We start from the raw sequence: 20,753 nt of genomic DNA on the forward strand, positions 1-20,753 counted from the left end.
TCTATACGTTGCTAAATCAGATCTAGAATGAAAATTATAAAGTCTATTCATGATAATTCGTTTATCCCCATTACAGTTTATGTAGAAATATCAAAGCTCTGTATGAAGGCATTGATTATTCATTTCATACAGCTATTTTTCTAGTTCTGTATTACAACATGGTTTTTATTCACAAGAGTTATAGTTTTGATTTCTGGTACACTTTGTTTTGTCACTATTTCTGGCTCCGTCTTATGTTAAATCATTTATCCAGTTTAGCATATCTTCATAAAAGTTATTTCACTGACTCTGTAATAAAGAAATGAATAAAATGAGTACTCAATGTATGTATATTTTGAAAATATTAAATCCTCCTAAAAAATAAAAAAAAAATACAGTGTTTCTGGTGTCCTGGCACATAACATTTTTTACAATAGTTAGAAAAAGAAAAAATACTCTTGTTTTTAATATTTTCCCTAGCCTATACAAGCCAAGTCAAAAAGCATAATGCATGCTTTACCATAATAGTTAGACTTCACCAAGCTAGGTAGGTTAAGGTGGTACCTAACACTACAGGGAGATAACTCTGTAAAGTCAGCTAAACGTTTTAATTACGTTGTGTTGTAAAGGGAATATAAAGCTTCTCAATGATAAACATTGGTGTTTGTCAAACTGCTATATAACCAGTGTAATTTATCTGACAAAACGGTTGGTTCAAAATTTTTGAAATTTTTATATTTTTGTTAAAGGGTCAAAGTAAGTACTTTGACAAAATTTTATGAAAATTAATTATGTTCTAATTCATAACTTCAAGCGAACATAAATTATTAACAAAATAAACTCAACATCTTTGTATGGGATCAGCTCGCCTGACAGTGTGCAGCAAAGCTTTAATTTTATTTAAGACAAATGCAACGTAAAAAATGTTCATCAGTGTTACTGTCTGCCTAGGCCGCTGCAGGTAACAAACACAAAAACCAATCTACAAAAATAAAAACAATTTTCATAATGTACGAAAATACATATGAATCAAATAAAGATTCTGTTCTTACACACATTATTTTTCACATTAATAAAAAATAACAAAAATAAAATACATTAAGTCGGGTGGGAGGGTGGGAAACTTTACTGCACCAAAAGCGAACCTCGAATGACAATGTCTTTAATTTACAAAACCGCCAAAAGTATCGCACGAAATATTTGAAATGACCTTATTCAAATATTATGGTCAGTTCTACCTCGACCAATGAAAAACATTTAACCTATTATATACTTTCAAACACGTGTAATTTCATAAACAAATACACGTGGTAATGTTTACATACCGGTGTACATAACTTTAATAAATATATTTATGTTCTAATTCATAACTTCAAGCGAACATAAATTATTTACAAAATAAGCTCAACACCTTTGTATGGGATCAGCTCGCCTGACAGTGTGCAGCAAAGCTTCGAAAAATAAAGAAAGGGTAAAGAAAAAATAAAAGAAAAAATACATAATTAAATCCCAATATTATTTGTTACAGACAGTCTATCCTTCAGAGACTCTTTAACATAACCGTCTTTTGCCGTGTCACTTTTCCACCGACCATGCTTTTTGAACAATCTGTCCTCTACACCAGCCGCTGCAGCAGCCGATGCCCCTCCTGAACGGAGACTATGCAGTCCAAATTTTTTACTATTTAAGCCTATACTCTGTAAACTTGAAAGTAGTATTTCCCGAGCTCTCGTGTATGACAACGGACCTGTACTTCTAAGTTTATAAGAATTATCAGACTTACAAAAATTAACGGATCTAAAAATAAATTCATCAGAATTTGATGTAATACTAGCTAATTTGAGATATCGTTCTAGCATACAGACAGGACAAGTTACAAGATTAGTTCTAGAAATAACCACATCCCTCCCTTCTCTGTAAATATCAGTTTTACTCTTCGCCAAATATAAATTTGCATGTGTAGAATAAATTTTTATATCGATACCTCTCAAATTAACTAGTTCTGAAAACCTTAAAAAACCTGCATAGCTTAATAAACACATACACACAGTTCTTAAGTCTTTAAGATTACTATTAAGATGACCATAAGTATGAACAATCTTTCGCAAACTGTCTGGTGTAATAGGATCTTTCTTAGTGATAAAATGTCCCAATTTTCTCTGTGCTCCTTCGTTTACAAACGTTACTAATTCAGATGTACACGGATTATTAAATCCAGCCAGTTTATGTGCCCAGCTAATGGCGTATATTACTTCATTTATCTTGCTTGCCGATTTTGCATTCAGTGAAATGTGAATCAAATATAGAGAAACTGTATAATCAGATGAAGGTAATGGAGTAATATTATGTATTTTAGTCCACTAACAGAAAGCATTAAAGGCATACTGGTACTTTTACGAGTGTTCAGAGAACGTGAGCTCAAGCAGTACTCTGGTAGTCTAGCTTTCAATGTAGAAAGTTCATCCGAAATATCTGAATTATGTTTCCATCTACCAACTCGAAAAAATTCTGAAAAATGTGCAATCGTGAAACAAACATTATAAAATGTCAAAGTATTAAAAACTTATATACAAATGAACCATGCCACTGTAAACATAACAGGACCTTGTCCAATATTAATTTGACCATGCCAGCTACAATGCTATATACATTAGTGCCGTGTTGAATACAACCATGCTTTCTACAATGTATATACACACTAGGGCCTTATCAACAACAACCGTGCCTGCTACAATACACATTCATTTACTAGGGCCTCGTTACTATAACCTCGCCAGCTACAATACACATCCGTGTACTAGGACCTCGTCACTTCAACCTCGCCAGCTACAATACACATTCGTGAACTAGGGCCTCCGAACTTTAACCTCGCCAGCTACAATACACATTAGTGCACTAGGACCTTGTTATCCTTGTCGCATCTAACTTCACTGCCAATACTGGAGCAATAAAAGGCTCAGTGCCAAAAATGGATTTTCTATTAGAACCACTGACAAAAATACCACTTGTATTTTTAAATTCAATAACATCAGATATGTAATCTCTGTAATTCATATTTTTATCAAAAATAAAAGGCCAATAGGTCGCAGATATCCATTTTTGTACAATTAAAGTACCTCTAGCTTTACAAGCAATTACATGTTTTATAGCTCTCAATACTAAGTAAATAGGTGGTACAATCCAATTGTTTTCACCAGACCAATTCTGAGTAAAACAGTCTACAGCTTCTGTATTTACATTCCAGAAAAAAGAGTTAAATCTTTCTAATTATGTGTTACGAGAACTAGCAAAACGATCGACTGTATAAGGACCCCAAAGGTCGTTAATAAAAGTATAGAAAAATTCTGAAACTCCCCAGTCTTCATAATCAATGATTTTACTGATATAATCAGCTTTCTAATTTTCACCTCTCGGAATCCATTGTATGTTAATGGAGATTCCCTTTTGTAAACAAATAGAAAAAATGGAAATTGCTATATCTTGCAGTTTTTCTTTCATGCTTCCTGCTTGAACAATTCTGACACAATTTTGATTATCAGTTAGCCATTTTAAGGATTTTCCAGCAAATGCATGTTGATAAGACATCAACGCCAATTCTATGGCCTTTAGTTCCCTCCACGTGGAACTCTCTAACATTTCAGTAGATTTCCACATAGTGTGAATTTTTTTACTTTCCAACTCTACTGTACATGCTCCGGCAGCTATGCTGCTAGCATCAGAATATACCATTACATGTGACTGACTATATTGATTTAATGTTTTAAAATTTACATTTGCAATGTTATCAAGCCAGAACTTTAATTCTGATATCACAAAACTTTTACTTTCTAAAACTAAATAACTATCCCATGACATTCTACTTTCAATAGACATATAGCAATATCTAGTCATTATTCTAGTAATATTTCCGATCACAGGAGACATACTTATAATTCTACCCGTTACCTGGGCTAAATTTCTGGCAGAAATATATGGAATTTCTCTGAAAACATTATGAATAGATTGTAATAATTCGTCAATTCTCCTTTGAGGAATGCATAAAGTGAAATTACATGAATCCCAAATGATTCCCAACCACTCCAACTTCTGTACAGGAGTAAAAACTGATTGTTCTTCGTTCAGAAGAAAACCCGCACTCAAAAGTAATTGTTTCACAAATTCAGCATCTTTGATGCATTCATTATTTTCGTTATTCATACCAAATCCATCATCAAGATATAAAACTATTTTTATACCATGTTTTCTCCAATACTTGACCAATGGTCTGAGACACTTTGTAAATATGTAAGGACCCGTTGAAAGACCAAATGCTAAAACAGTGAAGCAATAGAATTTATCTTCCCACGAAAAACCTAGATACGTGTGCTGCTGTGGACATATATCCAAATGAAAATAACCAGATTTCAAATCAAATTTATACAGATAATCATTTTTCTGAAAGTATTGCACAGCTATTTTCCAATCTTCAAATTTAATCTTTTCCTTTTTTACCGATAAATTCAAAGTGCTCAAATCTAAAATTAGACGCCTTTTCCCAGACTTTTGAGTAGCTACACTGAGCGGATTGACAATGTAAGGTTGAAATGGGACCTCAATGACGCAACCTGAAAGAACAAGTTCATTTACAGATTTGCTAACAAAATCATCATTCTTAAGAGCAGATTTGTTATTTTTCATTTACATGCTCGAAGGAGTATCAATAAATGGAATAAGATAACCATTTTTCAATGTGTCTAAAATAAATGAGTTAGCACCAATATGCTCCCAGTACTGAATACTTTTAGCTAACCTTCCCTTTACACCAGAAAAAATACCCGTGTTAGATTTGAAATTTTCAAAAAATCTTACTTGTCTAAGCAAAATCTCAATATCATGATTTAAACAATAATCACTATCAAATTCAGAAAATAGATATAAATACTTATCATTAACTAACTGTTCATTGTTGAAGTTGAACTGGTTGCGTTTGACAAGTGGACAGTTCTTCCTCCAGTGGCCAAACTGTTTACAGGCATGGCACATATCGTGCTGGGACGGCTCACGCCGCCCGCTGCCAGCTCGAAAGGGCGGCGGGTTCTGACGCTGATACTGATTGGAATAATAAGGATTAGGAGCAGTTTCAACGGGAGCCGGTCTAGAAGTTGTCTTGTAGGGATTTGGGCGTCGGGATTTGTCTTTAGTCGAACGCATGGCTCTGGACTCCGCCTGGCGGATTTTCTTTTCATCTTCAGAGTCTGAAGCGATAACATTTGCTTCATACTCTCTGACAGTAGCCCAACCACCGACTGAAGTATCTGCTATGCGTATCAGTTTGTTTCTGCCCTTAACCTTATCTATGAGGTCTATGATGATACGTGACACCTTGGTTTCTGAACGGGGAACAAAGCTATAAACCTTGTTAAACTCGGTAATAGTTTCCTCGTTAAATTTGTATTGTATTTTGTTGCCCTCGTGCTTGAATTTAAGGGAAACCTCTTCTTTTAACTTTTTGGAAATTACGTCCTGTTCACGGACCAAATCTGATTTAAGATCTACTAGCTTATTGTCAAAATACACTTTAAAAAGTTCAAAAGTATCAGCTAAATCACGGCGCTCTTCTACTATGTGGTTTCTACTTTGTGATTTACCGGTTGAAATGTGTGAATGCTCAGTCTCACCTTCGGACATTGGACTTCCTTCTCTATTCTCAGACATACTCAGGTTAAGCACAAGCTTACAACTTTACTGCACCAAAAGCGAACCTCGAATGGCAATATCTTTAATTTACAAAACCGCCAAAAGTATCGCACGAAATATTTGAAGATATATTTTAAAATATTTCATAATCAATTTTTATAAACAAAATTTCATATCGGACCTATGTTGCTACTAACACAATGCCAACATTTGCCCGATTTTTTTATAACCAACATGAGATAATAATACGGATTTACAACTGTTTACAACAGACCAACGTTGGGCCAATGTTGTGCAGCCAACCCCAACGTGCGACCAACGTACCGACAATTTGCCAACGTTGGACCAATGTTGTGCAGCCAACATAAAATTGCGACCAACGGACCGACAATTTGCCAACGTTGGCCCACTGTTAGTCTGTTGACTGGGAAAGATCTGATTGAGATTTACAGTCGCCAAAAAAAATGATAAATAGTGCGAAAAACACAATTGTGTTGTGAATTTATCTGTGTCCATTGTTTAATATGCACAAAGACCAAGGTGAGCGACACAGGCTCTTGAGAGCCTCTAGTTCATTTATCTCTTCATTTATGTAAGTTTCACCTACCTGCAAACCTTTATTTTTCCATATTTTAACAGTTTTCACAGAGACCCATCGATTTCTGCATTATGAACTCAATAAATATTGAAAAATAAAGGTACATAATGTACCATTAACATTTAAAAATGCCTGTACCAAATCAGGAATATGACAGTTCTTGTCCATTCGTTTTTTTATGTGTTTTGTCATTTGATTTTGCCATGTGATTAGGGACTTTCCGATTTGATATTCCTCTGAGTTCAGTATTTTTGTGATTTAACTTTTTACTACATTTAACCTTCCGAAATACAGTAATGAATTATTTCCAAACACTATAACATGTAGGTACTAATTTCTTGTTACTTGTTTTTGGGTCATGAACGATCTGATCTTATGAAGAACCACACCGATTCCAACAACAAATGAATGCAGGTCGTATTATCAAAATTCTTGACAACATACATGTATTTGTTGAGTGTGGTGGATTACCAAAATTAATCGTCGGTAACCAAGGAATTCTAATAGCGCACCATTACAATATTTTACACTCAAACGAAGCATCATTCCTTTACAACTTTCTCAAATACACAACGAAAAACATATATCTACATAAATACTGTACTCAAAGGTAAATTGAAAAAGAGAAAATATAAAAAAAAGAAGATGTGGTATGATTGTCAATGAGACAACTCTTCACAAGAGTCCAACATGACACAGATATTAACAACTATATATCACCGTACGTCCTTCAGCAACGAGTAAGTCCATACAGCATAATCCAGTATAAAAGGCCCCAAAATGGCAATGAAGAGCAATACAAACAAGAAAACTAATGACCTAATGTATGTACAAAAATTGAACGGAAAACAAAAAATGAAACACATAAACAAACGACAACCACTGAATCACAGGCTCATGACTTGGGACAGGCACTGCATACAGAATTAGGCGGGGTTTAACATGCTTGCGGGATCCCAACCCTTCCTCTTACCTTGGACAGTTGTATAACAATACAACATAAGAACGAACTATAACAATCAGTTGAAAAAGGCTTAACTCATCACATGGACAAAAATACAAGCTGACGTGGCCGGGTACTTGTACATCCCAACAACAGATATGAGAGTACTCGCAGTTAACTGACAGCTAGTTCAGAGCCACTAACAACGAATAAAAAAATCATGCATCTAAGACTAAATTATCAATCAGTACACATCCAACATCCAATGGATTTAGTGTAAAGACGTCATAAACAGTCAGAGAAAAACATGACATTGTGCAATGCCAAGATACAGGTTTTGACTGATTGAATATCCATGAATGTGTTTATGTATATACATTTATGTCTATTCCGTTATATTTAGATTTTTCCTTATCTATTTCTATATTTAGTAACTGTGGTTTGTAGATAAATTTTGTAAAACAAGTTGGAAGAACTGGTTTGATGGTATCTACATATAAGTCTTTAGTTAGTACTGCACGGGCATTTTTTAGGCGGGAATACGGGTCGGGTTATATAGTCCCATATAAGTTGGATAATATGTATCGAGGTGCTCACAGTAACTTCAAAGTACGACACGTTCTGCAGAGTATATTATTTGCATTAATTTATAATGGTTTGGTTTAGAAAAGCTAGATTTGTATTTCTTGAGAGATAATTGTAATGTGTTATTATCTTTATTAAATCTTGTATCGCACAGAAAATATTAAGTTACTGCGAGCAAACCAAGCCTACATTTTGACTTCCCTCTTATTTAGCCATGTAGATAGATTAGAAATGTATAAAATTCGGATGAATGTAGGAGTGAGAATTTAACATAGTAGTAATATTTAGATATAAGAAGATGTGGTGTGAGTGCCAATGAGACAACTCTCCATCCAAATAACAATTTATAAAAGTAAACCATTATAGGTCAATGTACGGCCTTCAACACAGAGTCTTGGCTCACACCGAACAAAAAGCTATAAAGGGCCCCAACATTACAAGTGTAAAACCATTCAAACGGAAAAACCAACGGTCTAGTTTGCTTTTAATTTACTGATAACAAAAACAATATTCATACCAATGAAACAATATTAAATGATCTTATTACATGTACAGTGTATAATTGGTAACCTTTTAGAAAAAGTTTATATGAAGGAGCGATAAGTTTACCAGGATCATTTCTAAATTTCCGTGTACGGTTAACAACATTTCCGTAAAAATGAGGTTGTGCTTTCCCGTTTTAAATAATTTTTCTACCGATACAACCAAACTTCAAAACAAACTTTTTATACCCATGGAAAAAATTAGAAAAGGTTTAAAGTAATTCATGGTAACGATATCACTGGTTTGATAATATATCAGTTATACTTTGATTACGTTCGTTAAAATCAAAAACAACACAACAGACACGGGAATAGCGAATGAGCTTTAAAATATAAACACCGTAAGATGGTGCAAAAGGAATATCACCATTTAAAAATCGGAAAATATCCAGAGGGAACGAAAAATCGTCCTTTTTGTCGTAAATTTTAGTGTGGAGTTTCCCGTTAAAAAAAACCGAAATATCTAAATCTAGAAATGGACAGTTATTATCGCTTAAATTTGATTTATTCAAAGTAAGTTCCTTGAAAGTCCTTAAAACCTGTCAAAATCAAACGCTCGAATATACAAACCAACAGTACAAATTAAAAACACCTGTCATGTACCTGGACAGGCATTTTCAGAAGGAAATGTTATGTTGAACATGCTTTAATAGCTAGCTATACGTTCCACTTGTATGACAGATATTTATAATTCAGTTGTAGCGACGCAATTGGATGAGCAACCAAAAACAGAAAAGATTGATAAAAGTGACGATAATAAAGATTCAACCGTAAAATACTCTTGTAGGCATTCAGAATTTCACAAAATACGTCAATCTCCTGTCAAACCTACTTTGTGCTGTGATTAATTTCAGTTCATGTCCAAACTTAAAAAAAACTCTTTCAAAAAGCCTACAAATTGAAAATTTGACACGTGATATCTTAAAAAATATAAACGACAAAGAATGTTTTTTTTTATGCCCATTGCTATTTTATACTGCTGGTGGACGTTTCGTCCCCGAGGGTATCACCAGCCCAGTAGTCAGCACTTCGGTGTTGACATGCATATCAATTATATGGTCATTTTTATAATTTTTCTGTTTACAAAACTTTGAATTTTTTGAAAAACTAAGGATTTTCTTACCCCAGGAGTAGATTACCTTAGCCGTATTTGGCACAACTTTTTGGAATTTTGGGTCCTCAATGCTCTTCAACTTTGTATTTGTTTGGCTTTTTAACTATTAAGATCTGAACGTCACTGATGAGTCTTATGTAGACGAAATTCGCGTCTGGCGTATAAAATTATAATCCTGGTACTTTTGATAACTATTTACACCACTGGGTCGATGCCACTGCTGGTGGACGTTTCGTCCCCGAGGGTATCACCAGCCCAGTAGTCAGCACTTCGGTGTTGACATGAATATCAATTATATGGCAGTTTTATAAATTTTCTGTTTACAAAACTTTGAATTTTTTGAACAACTAAGGATTTTCTTACCCCAGGAGTAGATTACCTTAGCCGTATTTGGCACAACTTTTTGGAATTTTGGGTCCTCAATGCTCTTCAACTTTGTATTTGTTTGGCTTTTTAACTATTTTGATCTGAGCGTCACTGATGAGTCTTATGTAGACGAAACGCGCGTCTGGCGTATACAATTATAATCCTGGTACTTTTGATAACTATTTACACCACTGGGTCGATGCCACTGCTGGTGGACGTTTTGTCCCCGAGGGTATCACCAGCCCAGTATTCAGCACTTCGGTGTTGACATGAATATCAATTATATGGTCATTTTTATAAATTTTCTGTTTACAAAACTTTGATTTTTTTGAAAAACTAAGGATTTTCTTACCCCAGGAGTAGATTACCTTAGCCGTATTTGGCACAACTTTTTGGAATTTTGGGTCCTCAATGCTCTTCAACTTTGTATTTGTTTGGCTTTTTAACTATTTTGATCTGAGCGTCACTGATGAGTCTTATGTAGACGAAACGCGCGTCTGGCGTATAAAATTATAATCCTGGTACTTTTGATAACTATTGTATGATCAATAAAGCTTCTTTTGATCCTAGTAAAGGTGGCAGGGGTGTTTTGATTAAAAACCTTATAATTTTTTAATAATCTGTCAATATTGATTTTTTCAAAAATATAAATATCTTGATAATGCCAGTTTCAGAGAATTTTTTGTTTGAATCAGAGTGATCCTTTACAAAGTAGGATGTATCCCTCCCTTAGACAAGATACTTGTATCTATGTTGGCCATTCTTTTTTATTAATCAAAGCAATACCAACTCTTTTGATTTGGATTGGGGAATACTTGTGTAAAGTGTAGAAAAGTCAAATATTTTAATACTTTTGCAAGAGGAAAATGTTTTAGATTGTATGTAGTATAAAAGATCTTTGAATTGTTTAGTATCCACATCTGATTCACGCCACCTCTAGAATTGGCAGTTTCACAATAACTATGCAGGCCGTCTTTGATCGCTGATAAAACAGATGTTTATTATTTAGAAAGAGGTTTTCTTGGAGCACTTGGAGTGATGTGAGAAGATTTAGAAAATAACTCTCATAACATGCATTCAGATAAGAAAAAAAGGTGGTCATCTGACTTGTTTTCTTCCTGCATAGTAAATTAAGTAAATTCACAACATTTTCTGTTATAAAAATTACTTTATCTGAGTTATCTCCCCTACTTTTTGAGTTATCTATCCTTGTTTGGCAAAGTTGAAAACAAATGACTCTAACAAAAATATTGTGTTTTTAAAGAAAAAATAAAAAACAGGCGTAAATATGACAAAACACAGAATATGTTTCACAACATTTAAAGTCTTACAGATGAATTGCATACTCCTCTCAAAATTTGGAAATTACATAAATGATCTAGACCAATTAATATCTGCTATTGTTCAAAATCTAAGATGGAGGAATACTTCCAAGCCATTTAAAGGTATGTGTATATCACTAATCCACAATACCTTTCAACATAAAAATGGTAGCATACGCTATAAATATATTACTTTGGGATTTCATCAGCCTTATTTCGTTAATAGTGACAACAAAAAGGTAAAACATGCTACACAGAAGAACAAGTGGTCAATATGCTGTAGTTTCTTATCGACAACATATTTGTCGGCATTCCTATTGGGAACTAACTGTGCGCCTCTTCTTGTCGACCTCTTTTTATTTTCATATGAATCCTCCAGACACTTGTCAAAAACAAGAGGATCAAAGAAGCCAGATTATTAAGTTTCACTTTCAGATATATTGATGATGTTCTTTCCATAAACAATCATAACCTTTCTGATTGGGTTCCATTAATATATCCCCTATAACTAGAATTAAAGAAACACCAGACACGGCTTCCTCTGCCTCATTTTAGACTTATATCTCAAATTTGACTTACAAAGTCATCTCAGTACCATAATCTATGACAAACGAGACGATTTTAATTTTGAAATTATAAATTTCCCCCACCTTAGTAGAATATACCAACTTCACCTGCATATGGGATATATATATTCCCAACTTATTCAATATTCAAGAGCTTGCAGCTCCTACTCCGACTTTGTAAAACGTCATCAGTGTCTGAGTAGAAAGTTGCTGAACCAGGTATATGTCAAAGAATGTCTCTTCCTTTTTTCTAAAAAAGTTCATCGGAAGGTACCAAGACCTTGTTGATAAATATTCCGTATCAATTTCACAAATAATACATGATGGTCTTGATGTATAGATTCTGCGTACTGATGTTGTTTATCATCTTAACAACGTGTTTTATTGTTTTTTCATTTGTCTATGTTCTATTATTTATATCACTTTTACTGTTGGATTGTTTTATGTGATATCCGTTTAACTTGGCTCGGTACATCCCATCAATGTGTATGTTTTGTCTTTCATTTTTTGGTAGTGTATTTGTATATGCGACTTTTTGTATTTCTTTGGTTCTTATAACGTGACTCTGTACTTTAAAAATCCCGTCAGTATGATATTGTTCTATTTTATGTCATTATGATATATTTCTATTATGAATTACAAAATACGTTGAACCACAAACGTTAAAATTATTTAATCGCGTAGTGGAATTAACTATTTGTGGATTCTTATAAATTCTATATAAGTTTTGGACTATTTTAAATCTCGGTCTATTTCTGAAATTTATTCTTACATACTTTTGATTTTTTAACCCTGTATGCTAACATTGCCTATGTGAAATTTTAAAATTGATGGAATGTACATTGAACGACAAATATATGTGACGTATAACATTTTCTGACGTCAGACTCTCAAATCAATGAATGTGTTTGTAGATAGATGTTTTTGTGTTCTGTTAAATTGTTCCTTTTAAAATTGTTACACGATGATGACTGCTGTACCCATATTTTGACTATTTTATTTATTGTGTCTGTTTAGTTAACGCATCATTGTAAATATAACGGAATTTGATGAAACTGTCATCAAAGTGAGAGGGTTAGCGCTATGGAACCAGGTTTAATCCACCAATTTCTACATTTGAAAATGCCTGTACCAAGTCAGAAATATGACAGTTCTTGTCCATCCGTTTTTGATGCGTTTTGTTATTTAATTTTGCCATGTGATTACGGACTTTCCGAATTGATTTTCCTCTAAGTTCAGTATTTTTGTGATTTTACTTTTCACTTACGTTAGCCATGTCAGTGTGCATTGTGACATTTAAGACTCAAATGAAAAGATAGATAAAGATCAGAAAAATTTATTTTATTAAAGTGTCACATGTTGATCTTACACAAAATTAAATATTTACAAGTAAAATCACATAAAAAAATCAGAACCAAGCTTATAAAGACTTATGAGACACACAAGTACAATCACATAACAAAATCAGAACCAAGCTTATAAAGACTTATGAGACACACAAAACTAAATATTTACAAGTACAATCATATAAAAAAAATCAGAACCAAGCTTATAAAAACTTATGAGACACACAAAACTAAATATTTACAAGTAAAATCACATAAAAAAATCAGAACCAAGCTTATAAAAATTATGAGACACACAAAACTAAATATTTACAAGTAAAATCACATAAAAAAATCAGAACCAAGCTTATAAAGACTTATGAGACACACAAAACTAAATATTTACAAGTAAAATCACATAAAAAAAAATCAGAACCAAGCTTATAAAAATTATGAGACACACAAAACTAAATATTTACAAGTAAAATCACATAAAAAAATCAGAACCAAGCTTATAAAAATTATGAGACACACAAAACTAAATATTTACAAGTAAAATCACATAACAAAATCAGAACCAAGCTTATAAAGACTTATGAGACACACAAACTAAATATTTACAAGTAAAATCACATAAAAAAATCAGAACCAAGCTTATAAAGACTTATGAGACACACAAGCATTCAAGGTAAAAAAATAAAAAATAAAAAGAGATCTCATGTATTTATCTTGCAAACGTAATAAATTGATCAGTTTGATTTAAACCAAGTTTAAAAGAAATTAAATACTGGAAAACACACCTACGTTTAAAACTAAGACTTACGACTTAAAACAAAATTATGGGTAAAATGCATTTAAGACTCAAATGACTGTACTTCATGTTAAGTGTATAATTAAGTCGTGCTTTTGTAACCACAAATTACATTAATTTTTTTAATAGATGCACAAGTTCACTATTGAACATATGAACTGTTTACACAGAGATAATATGCCTCACCTGTGGCGGATCTTCGTGCAATTGGTTCCTCTTTAACTGACAAATTACCTACATACTAGTCCATGAAAGGGAGCGGAGGAGGGGGGAAACGAATCAACATGCAACCATTCAAATTAGATTTGTAAATGTAATTACAACTGCATACCAAATATAATTACCATACCATAAGTGTTTTTTTTAAACTGATGGAAATGAGACCTGCCAATTCTTATTCAGCTGCATACCAAATTCATCAATTTACCAAAAGCGATTCAATTTAAAATTACTTACCAATAGTGAATCCTCTAAAATTGACAAACATTTTAATCTGTCATAGGCGCGATAACAATATATTATTGTAAGTATATTTGAAGAAAACTTGCAAGAACAATGCAAATTTGAAAACCTTGAAATTAAATGTATCCTAAGACTTATATGTTGAACATGGAGAAATTGATATTCATGAGCGCCTAGAAAAATATGTCAGGACAAATAAGAATCAAATCTCTCGTTAGTTGAAACAGCTAACATTTCAAAAATAATCATTGCATCAGTGAAATAAATTAATAAAACGTGTTAATCAATTTGACGTAACAAAATAACTGGCTTTACAATTAACCAGTTATACCTATATTGCATTATTGAAGTGCAAGACAAATTAAAGATAAGAAGATGTGGTACGATAGTCAATGAGTCAACTATGAACCAAAAAACAAATTGAGTAAATGTAAGCATCTAGAGGTCACTGTATGGCCTTAAAAATGGGCAAAACCCATATTGTTTAGTAAACATGAACAACAGTCTTACCCAAAAGGATATTTCCCTGAACAATTGTTCGCCTCTAATTCTCTATAGTTTTTTAGATGGATTTTTTTAATAATACTTTTTAATTTACTTTTCTGGGATTTCATTATATATTTGACATTCAAGTATAAAATGGTATTCATCTTCAATAGCGTTAGTGTTACACTTAGTACATAGTCTATTATTTTATCAACACTATAACATCTGATTGTTTCTATACTTGAATTATGAGCTGATATATGATATATTTACAAATATATAGTGTGTATGTATATATAGTTTACAGGTCTATCTAAATAAAATTGCAATCATGTATACTATGTATATATATATATCTATACAAATAACATTTACTCTATTTTCTAATGACTGGCTATAAATTGGACTTTGTTATTAAGGTCTTTCCTTTTACAAAAGGGAAAGACCTTACTGTATTTCTTCTGTTTATTATTATTATTATTATTATTATTATTCTTCCGCCAAACTTTGACGGAGTTAGCAGCCTAAACCGTAAGACGTGTCGCTTTCATGTTCACACTTTGTATCGGTGTCATGAATACCTATCTGGAACTCACCCTGTTAGTCGAAATATTTTGTCGGTTCGGAGTAATCCCTCCGAAACCAAAAAACCTTGTTATCGTTCCAACACCGTAACCATAATAGGTAGAAAAAAAACAAAGGGTGAAATTTGTTCAGGACCAGACCTTGGTTCTTCGTTACATTTGGATCGAAAAGATTCAACGACTCATTGGTAGGGTTATGCCCCTATGAAAATTAACCGGTGTCGGTTGACCACCAAAACTCAGTAACCGTAAGTCGTAGACACCTAGGATCTTCACCATTCATCATCAATTCATGTATCTTTGAAAAAAACCTCAAGGTCAAATTTGTATGTTGACCTTGACCTTTGACCTAACACCTTGTTATGGGATAATCTCAGAAACCATTATACTTACAGAAGTTTTAAATAGTGGAAAATGTTTGGGTCATTACGGCACAACTTTGTTACATTTTGACCGAAGAGATTTGACCTTTCTGTAAGGGGCATAACCCCTGATTTCGGTTTCTGAAAAGACAAAATCAGCTTTTACTATATAACCAAAGGTCCTAGACCCATGGGATCTTCAGCAATGACATTTGGGACTAATGACCTTGACAAAGGTCACAAGGTCAAAGGTCAAGGTCAAGTCCAAGATAGCGAATTATGTGTTTTTGACCTTATTTTAAGGATTTTTAGTGTGTTTTAAAGCTTTTTAAGGTTGACCTTGACCTTTGACCTTTCAACTTTTTAGTCGATATCTCAAAAACGGTTACTCTTACAGAAATAGTAAACAGTGAAAAATGTTTGGGTGACTAAGGCACAACTTTTCTACATTTTGACCGAAAGGATTTAACATATTCTTAAGGGGCATAACCCCCGTTAACGGTTTCTGAAAAGGTAAAATTAGCTTTAACTCTTGAACGAAAAGACCTAGACCCATGGGATCTTTTATAATGACATTGTGGACCAATGACCTTCACAAAAGTTACAAGGTCAAAAGTCAAGGTCATGTCCAAATTATCGAATTTGTTGTTTTTGTCATTTTTTAACGGTTTTGTGTGTGTTTGAGAGCTTTTCAATGCATTCTACGACTATTGGAACATGTACTTTACATTTCGAAAAGGAAAGACCTCTCAATTGTTCAAGAACAATTGACATTTTAATTATTATTCTTCTTGTTCCGCCAAACTTTGACAAAATTTCCCTCCGTAACCGTAAGACGTGTCGATTTCATGTTCACACTTTGTATCGGTGTCATGAATACCTATCCGGAACTCACCCTGTGAGTCGAAATATTTTGTCGGTTCGGAGTAATCCCTCCGAAACCCAAAAACCTTGTTATCGTTCCAACACCGTAACCGTAATAGGTAGAAAAAAAATGAAGGGTGAAATTTGTTCAGGACCAGACCCCGGTTCTTCGTTACATTTGGATCGAAAAGATTCAACGACTCATTGGTAGGGTTATGCCCCTATGAAAATTAACCGGTGTCGGTTGGCCACCAAAACTCAGAAACCGTAAGTCGTAGACACCTAGGATCTTCACCAATCATCATCATTTCATGTATCTTTAAAAAATACCTCAAAGTCAAATTTGTATGTTGACCTTGACCTTTGACCTAACACCTTGTTATGGGATAATCTCAGAAACCATTATACTTACAGAAGTTTTAAATGGTGGAAAATGTTTGGGTCATTATGGCGCAACTTTGTTACATTTTGACCAAAGAGATTTGACCTTTCTATAAGGGGCATAACCCCTGTTTTAGGTTTTTGAAAAGACAAAATCAGCTTTTACTATATAACCAAAGGTCCTAGACCCTTGGGGTCTTCAGTAATGGCATTGGGGACCAATGACCTTGACAAAGGTCAAAAGGTCAAAGGTCAAGGTCATGTCCCAGATAGCGAATTTAGTGTTTTTAACCTTATTTAAAGTATTTTTAGTGTGTTTTCGAGCTTTTTAAGGTTGACCTTGACCTTTTCAATACATTCTACGTCTGTTGGAACATGTATTTTACTTTAAAAAAGGAAAGACCTCTCAATTGTTCAAGAACAATTGACAGTTTAATTAAGGTCTTTCCTTTTACAAAAGGGAAAGACCTTACTGTATTTCTTCTGTTTATTAGGTCTTTCCACTTTTCTGTGGAAAGACCTATTGTTTTTCTTCTGATTATTTTTTTTTTTTTCTTCCGCCTAATTTTGTTCTTGCGATAAACATTTGTTTCGCAATATGTCGCTTAGATATTTTGTATATGATATCGAACAGTTTATGCGCTTTTGAAATTTACCCTGCGTAAACGAATACTTTTCTTTGTAGGAGTTATCTCCCCAAACACTGTTTTCCTTGTTATGGCATCTCCTTCGCAACCGTTAAAGATTATGACAAATTTATTTTACAAAATTGTTCGTTACATCCTCAGTAATTTTTGGCGTATTTGGATCGAAGCGATTCGAAGAAATTTTATAGGAGTTATCTATCTTTTCGGAATAAATTTGTCGGTATGTTTTTTTAACTCATAAACCGTTAACCGTATAACCCTGGAATGTTTTTATTTGAGTCCCCTGATTCCTAACTTAGAAAATTAGGTCAAGGTCAAAGGTCAAGGTCATATTTTAGATTTTCATATGTCTTTGATTTCCCTATAACTCTTGAACGGTTATAGATACAAAAAAATTAAGCAGTGAAAAATGCTTGGTACTTCAAGGGGCAACTTTTTTTACATTATGACTATATTGATTTTACCATCATGTAAGGGACATAACTCCCATCGATGGTTTTTAAAAGGCCATTTTTAGGCAAAACTCTTAAACAAAAGGTCCTTGACCCATAGGGTCTTTTGCAATGACCTTGTGGAGCAATGACCTTGACGAAGGTTACAAGGTCAAAGGTCAAGGTCATCAAATTATGTGGTTTTGGCACTATTTAAACAGTTTTATGTGTGTTTGAATTTCAACCAACCAACCAACCAACCAATCAATCAATCAATCAATCAATCATGATCATGATCAATCAACCAATAATGATCATGATCAATCAATCAATCATGTTTCCGTCTCATGTGTTTCTTATAGGGTTCAACCAACCAACCAACCAATCAATCATGATCATGATCAACCAATCATGTTTCCGTCTCATGTGTTTAATATAGGGTCCAAGATCTTCTTTGTGTCTTTTTCCGTGTTTCAATTGACCCTATCCAATGTGTTTAACCAACCAACCAACCAACCAACCAACTAATCAATCAATCAATCAATCAATCAATCAATCAATCAATCATGATCATGATCAATCAATCATGTTTCCGTCTCATGTGTTTAATATAGGGTCCAAGATCTTCTTTGTTTCTTTTTCCGTGTTTCAATTGACCCTATCCAACGTGTTTAACCAACCAACCAATCAACCAACCAACCAACCAACTAACCAACTTATCAATCAATCAATCAATCTGTATGACTGTTTAATCATGACAGTTTATTGAAGGAACAAACTCTCAATTATTCAAGAAAAATTGAAATTTAATATTGTTTTTACGTCACTTCTGAAAAAAAAATCCACATGTTCTCTGAAACTACAAGTACAATCGACCTCAAAATTTGCAGTCAGCAGGGCATACATGTACTAAACGTTTATAAAAAAACTTGGTGCAGATATCTCTCAAAGCTTTTCCTAGAGAAAAGAAATGGCAATGCCGTAAAAATAGCTTGCTAGGTCCGTAAATCTCAGTAAAAACCTATAATAAAATGTCCGCTCCGAGTTTGAAATACTAATCTGTGTTACAAACAGGTGCTGAAAAATGTACATTATCAGAAAATAATCAATAAATGTGTTTTAAAGTTACACCTGATCAATTAAATCCAAAACATGCACTACTTGTGAACTGTCATCAAAATGTCAATTTCCTACAATGACAAAAGAAATTACATTGTGTACATTCCATCTCTATAGATGTTGTCTGTTTAACGTCCCCACCTAAAAAGAAATAAAAAGACTATCTTTTCGTTATTATAAACCCGTGTCACGTGATGTGGCGCGCGCGCTGTACCTAAAATAAAAGAAAAACTTTCCAAACTAAACATGAAACTTCTCCGGTAACAATAATATAGACCCCATACAGAAACAAACAAACAAACACCCCCCAATTCAATTAATTTTACAGGGGGAAAGACCCCCTACAATTGCTTTTTTAAAGCAATTGATTTATATTGTAAAAAACCTTTTTAACCATTCTGTTCCGTTAATAAAAAAAAAAAAAATCTCCCCGAGACCCCCTTTTGCCCCCCCCCCTTTTTTTTTTAACCCTCCAATTACAACTGAATGTAGGTTGTGTGCTATCTATCCTATCAACGTAAAACGAACGACAACTCCAGTTTTTTCCATATTATTAGGTCTTTCCACTTTTCTGTGGAAAGACCTATTGTTTTTCTTCTGATTATTTTTTTTTTTTTCTTCCGCCTAATTTTGTTCTTGCGATAAACATTTGTTTCGCAATATGTCGCTTAGATATTTTGTATATGATATCGAACAGTTTATGCGCTTTTGAAATTTACCCTGCGTAAACGAATACTTTTCTTTGTAGGAGTTATCTCCCCAAACACTGTTTTCCTTGTTATGGCATCTCCTTCGCAACCGTTAAAGATTATGACAAATTTATTTTACAAAATTGTTCGTTACATCCTCAGTAATTTTTGGCGTATTTGGATCGAAGCGATTCGAAGAAATTTTATAGGAGTTATCTATCTTTTCGGAATAAATTTGTCGGTATGTTTTTTTAACTCATAAACCGTTAACCGTATAACCCTGGAATGTTTTTATTTGAGTCCCCTGATTCCTAACTTAGAAAATTAGGTCAAGGTCAAAGGTCAAGGTCATATTTTAGATTTTCATATGTCTTTGATTTCCCTATAACTCTTGAACGGTTATAGATACAAAAAAATTAAGCAGTGAAAAATGCTTGGTACTTCAAGGGGCAACTTTTTTTACATTATGACTATATTGATTTTACCATCATGTAAGGGACATAACTCCCATCGATGGTTTTTAAAAGGCCATTTTTAGGCAAAACTCTTAAACAAAAGGTCCTTGACCCATAGGGTCTTTTGCAATGACCTTGTGGAGCAATGACCTTGACGAAGGTTACAAGGTCAAAGGTCAAGGTCATCAAATTATGTGGTTTTGGCACTATTTAAACAGTTTTATGTGTGTTTGAATTTCAACCAACCAACCAACCAACCAATCAATCAATCAATCAATCAATCATGATCATGATCAATCAACCAATAATGATCATGATCAATCAATCAATCATGTTTCCGTCTCATGTGTTTCTTATAGGGTTCAACCAACCAACCAACCAATCAATCATGATCATGATCAACCAATCATGTTTCCGTCTCATGTGTTTAATATAGGGTCCAAGAT

General features: G+C 33.5%; 2 protein-coding genes and 1 long non-coding RNA gene across 3 annotated transcripts in view; all 3 read right to left on the reverse strand.

Annotated features, from left to right (window-relative positions):
- Positions 1-20,753, reverse strand: part of LOC143051559 (uncharacterized) — a 428,761-nt gene that overhangs the window by 179,475 nt on the left and 228,533 nt on the right. The gene's annotated exons all lie outside the window — the stretch shown is intronic.
- LOC143051534 (uncharacterized) overlaps positions 1-20,753 on the reverse strand; it is a 204,656-nt gene that overhangs the window by 129,353 nt on the left and 54,550 nt on the right. The gene's annotated exons all lie outside the window — the stretch shown is intronic.
- On the reverse strand, positions 1,214-2,021 carry LOC143050956 (uncharacterized). The gene has a single exon (XM_076224049.1). It carries the CDS (start codon positions 2,019-2,021, stop codon positions 1,482-1,484), a length of 540 nt encoding a protein of 179 aa, XP_076080164.1. The 3' UTR covers positions 1,214-1,481.

This window comes from Mytilus galloprovincialis, chromosome 11 (assembly GCF_965363235.1).
Source record: "Mytilus galloprovincialis chromosome 11, xbMytGall1.hap1.1, whole genome shotgun sequence".
Taxonomy (NCBI): Eukaryota; Metazoa; Mollusca; class Bivalvia; order Mytilida; family Mytilidae; genus Mytilus; species Mytilus galloprovincialis.

Excerpts from the sequence above, each read along its gene's own strand:
- LOC143050956 (XM_076224049.1), bottom strand. The coding sequence starts at position 2,021 with ATGTGTTTATTAAGCTATGCAGGTTTTTTAAGGTTTTCAGAACTAGTT.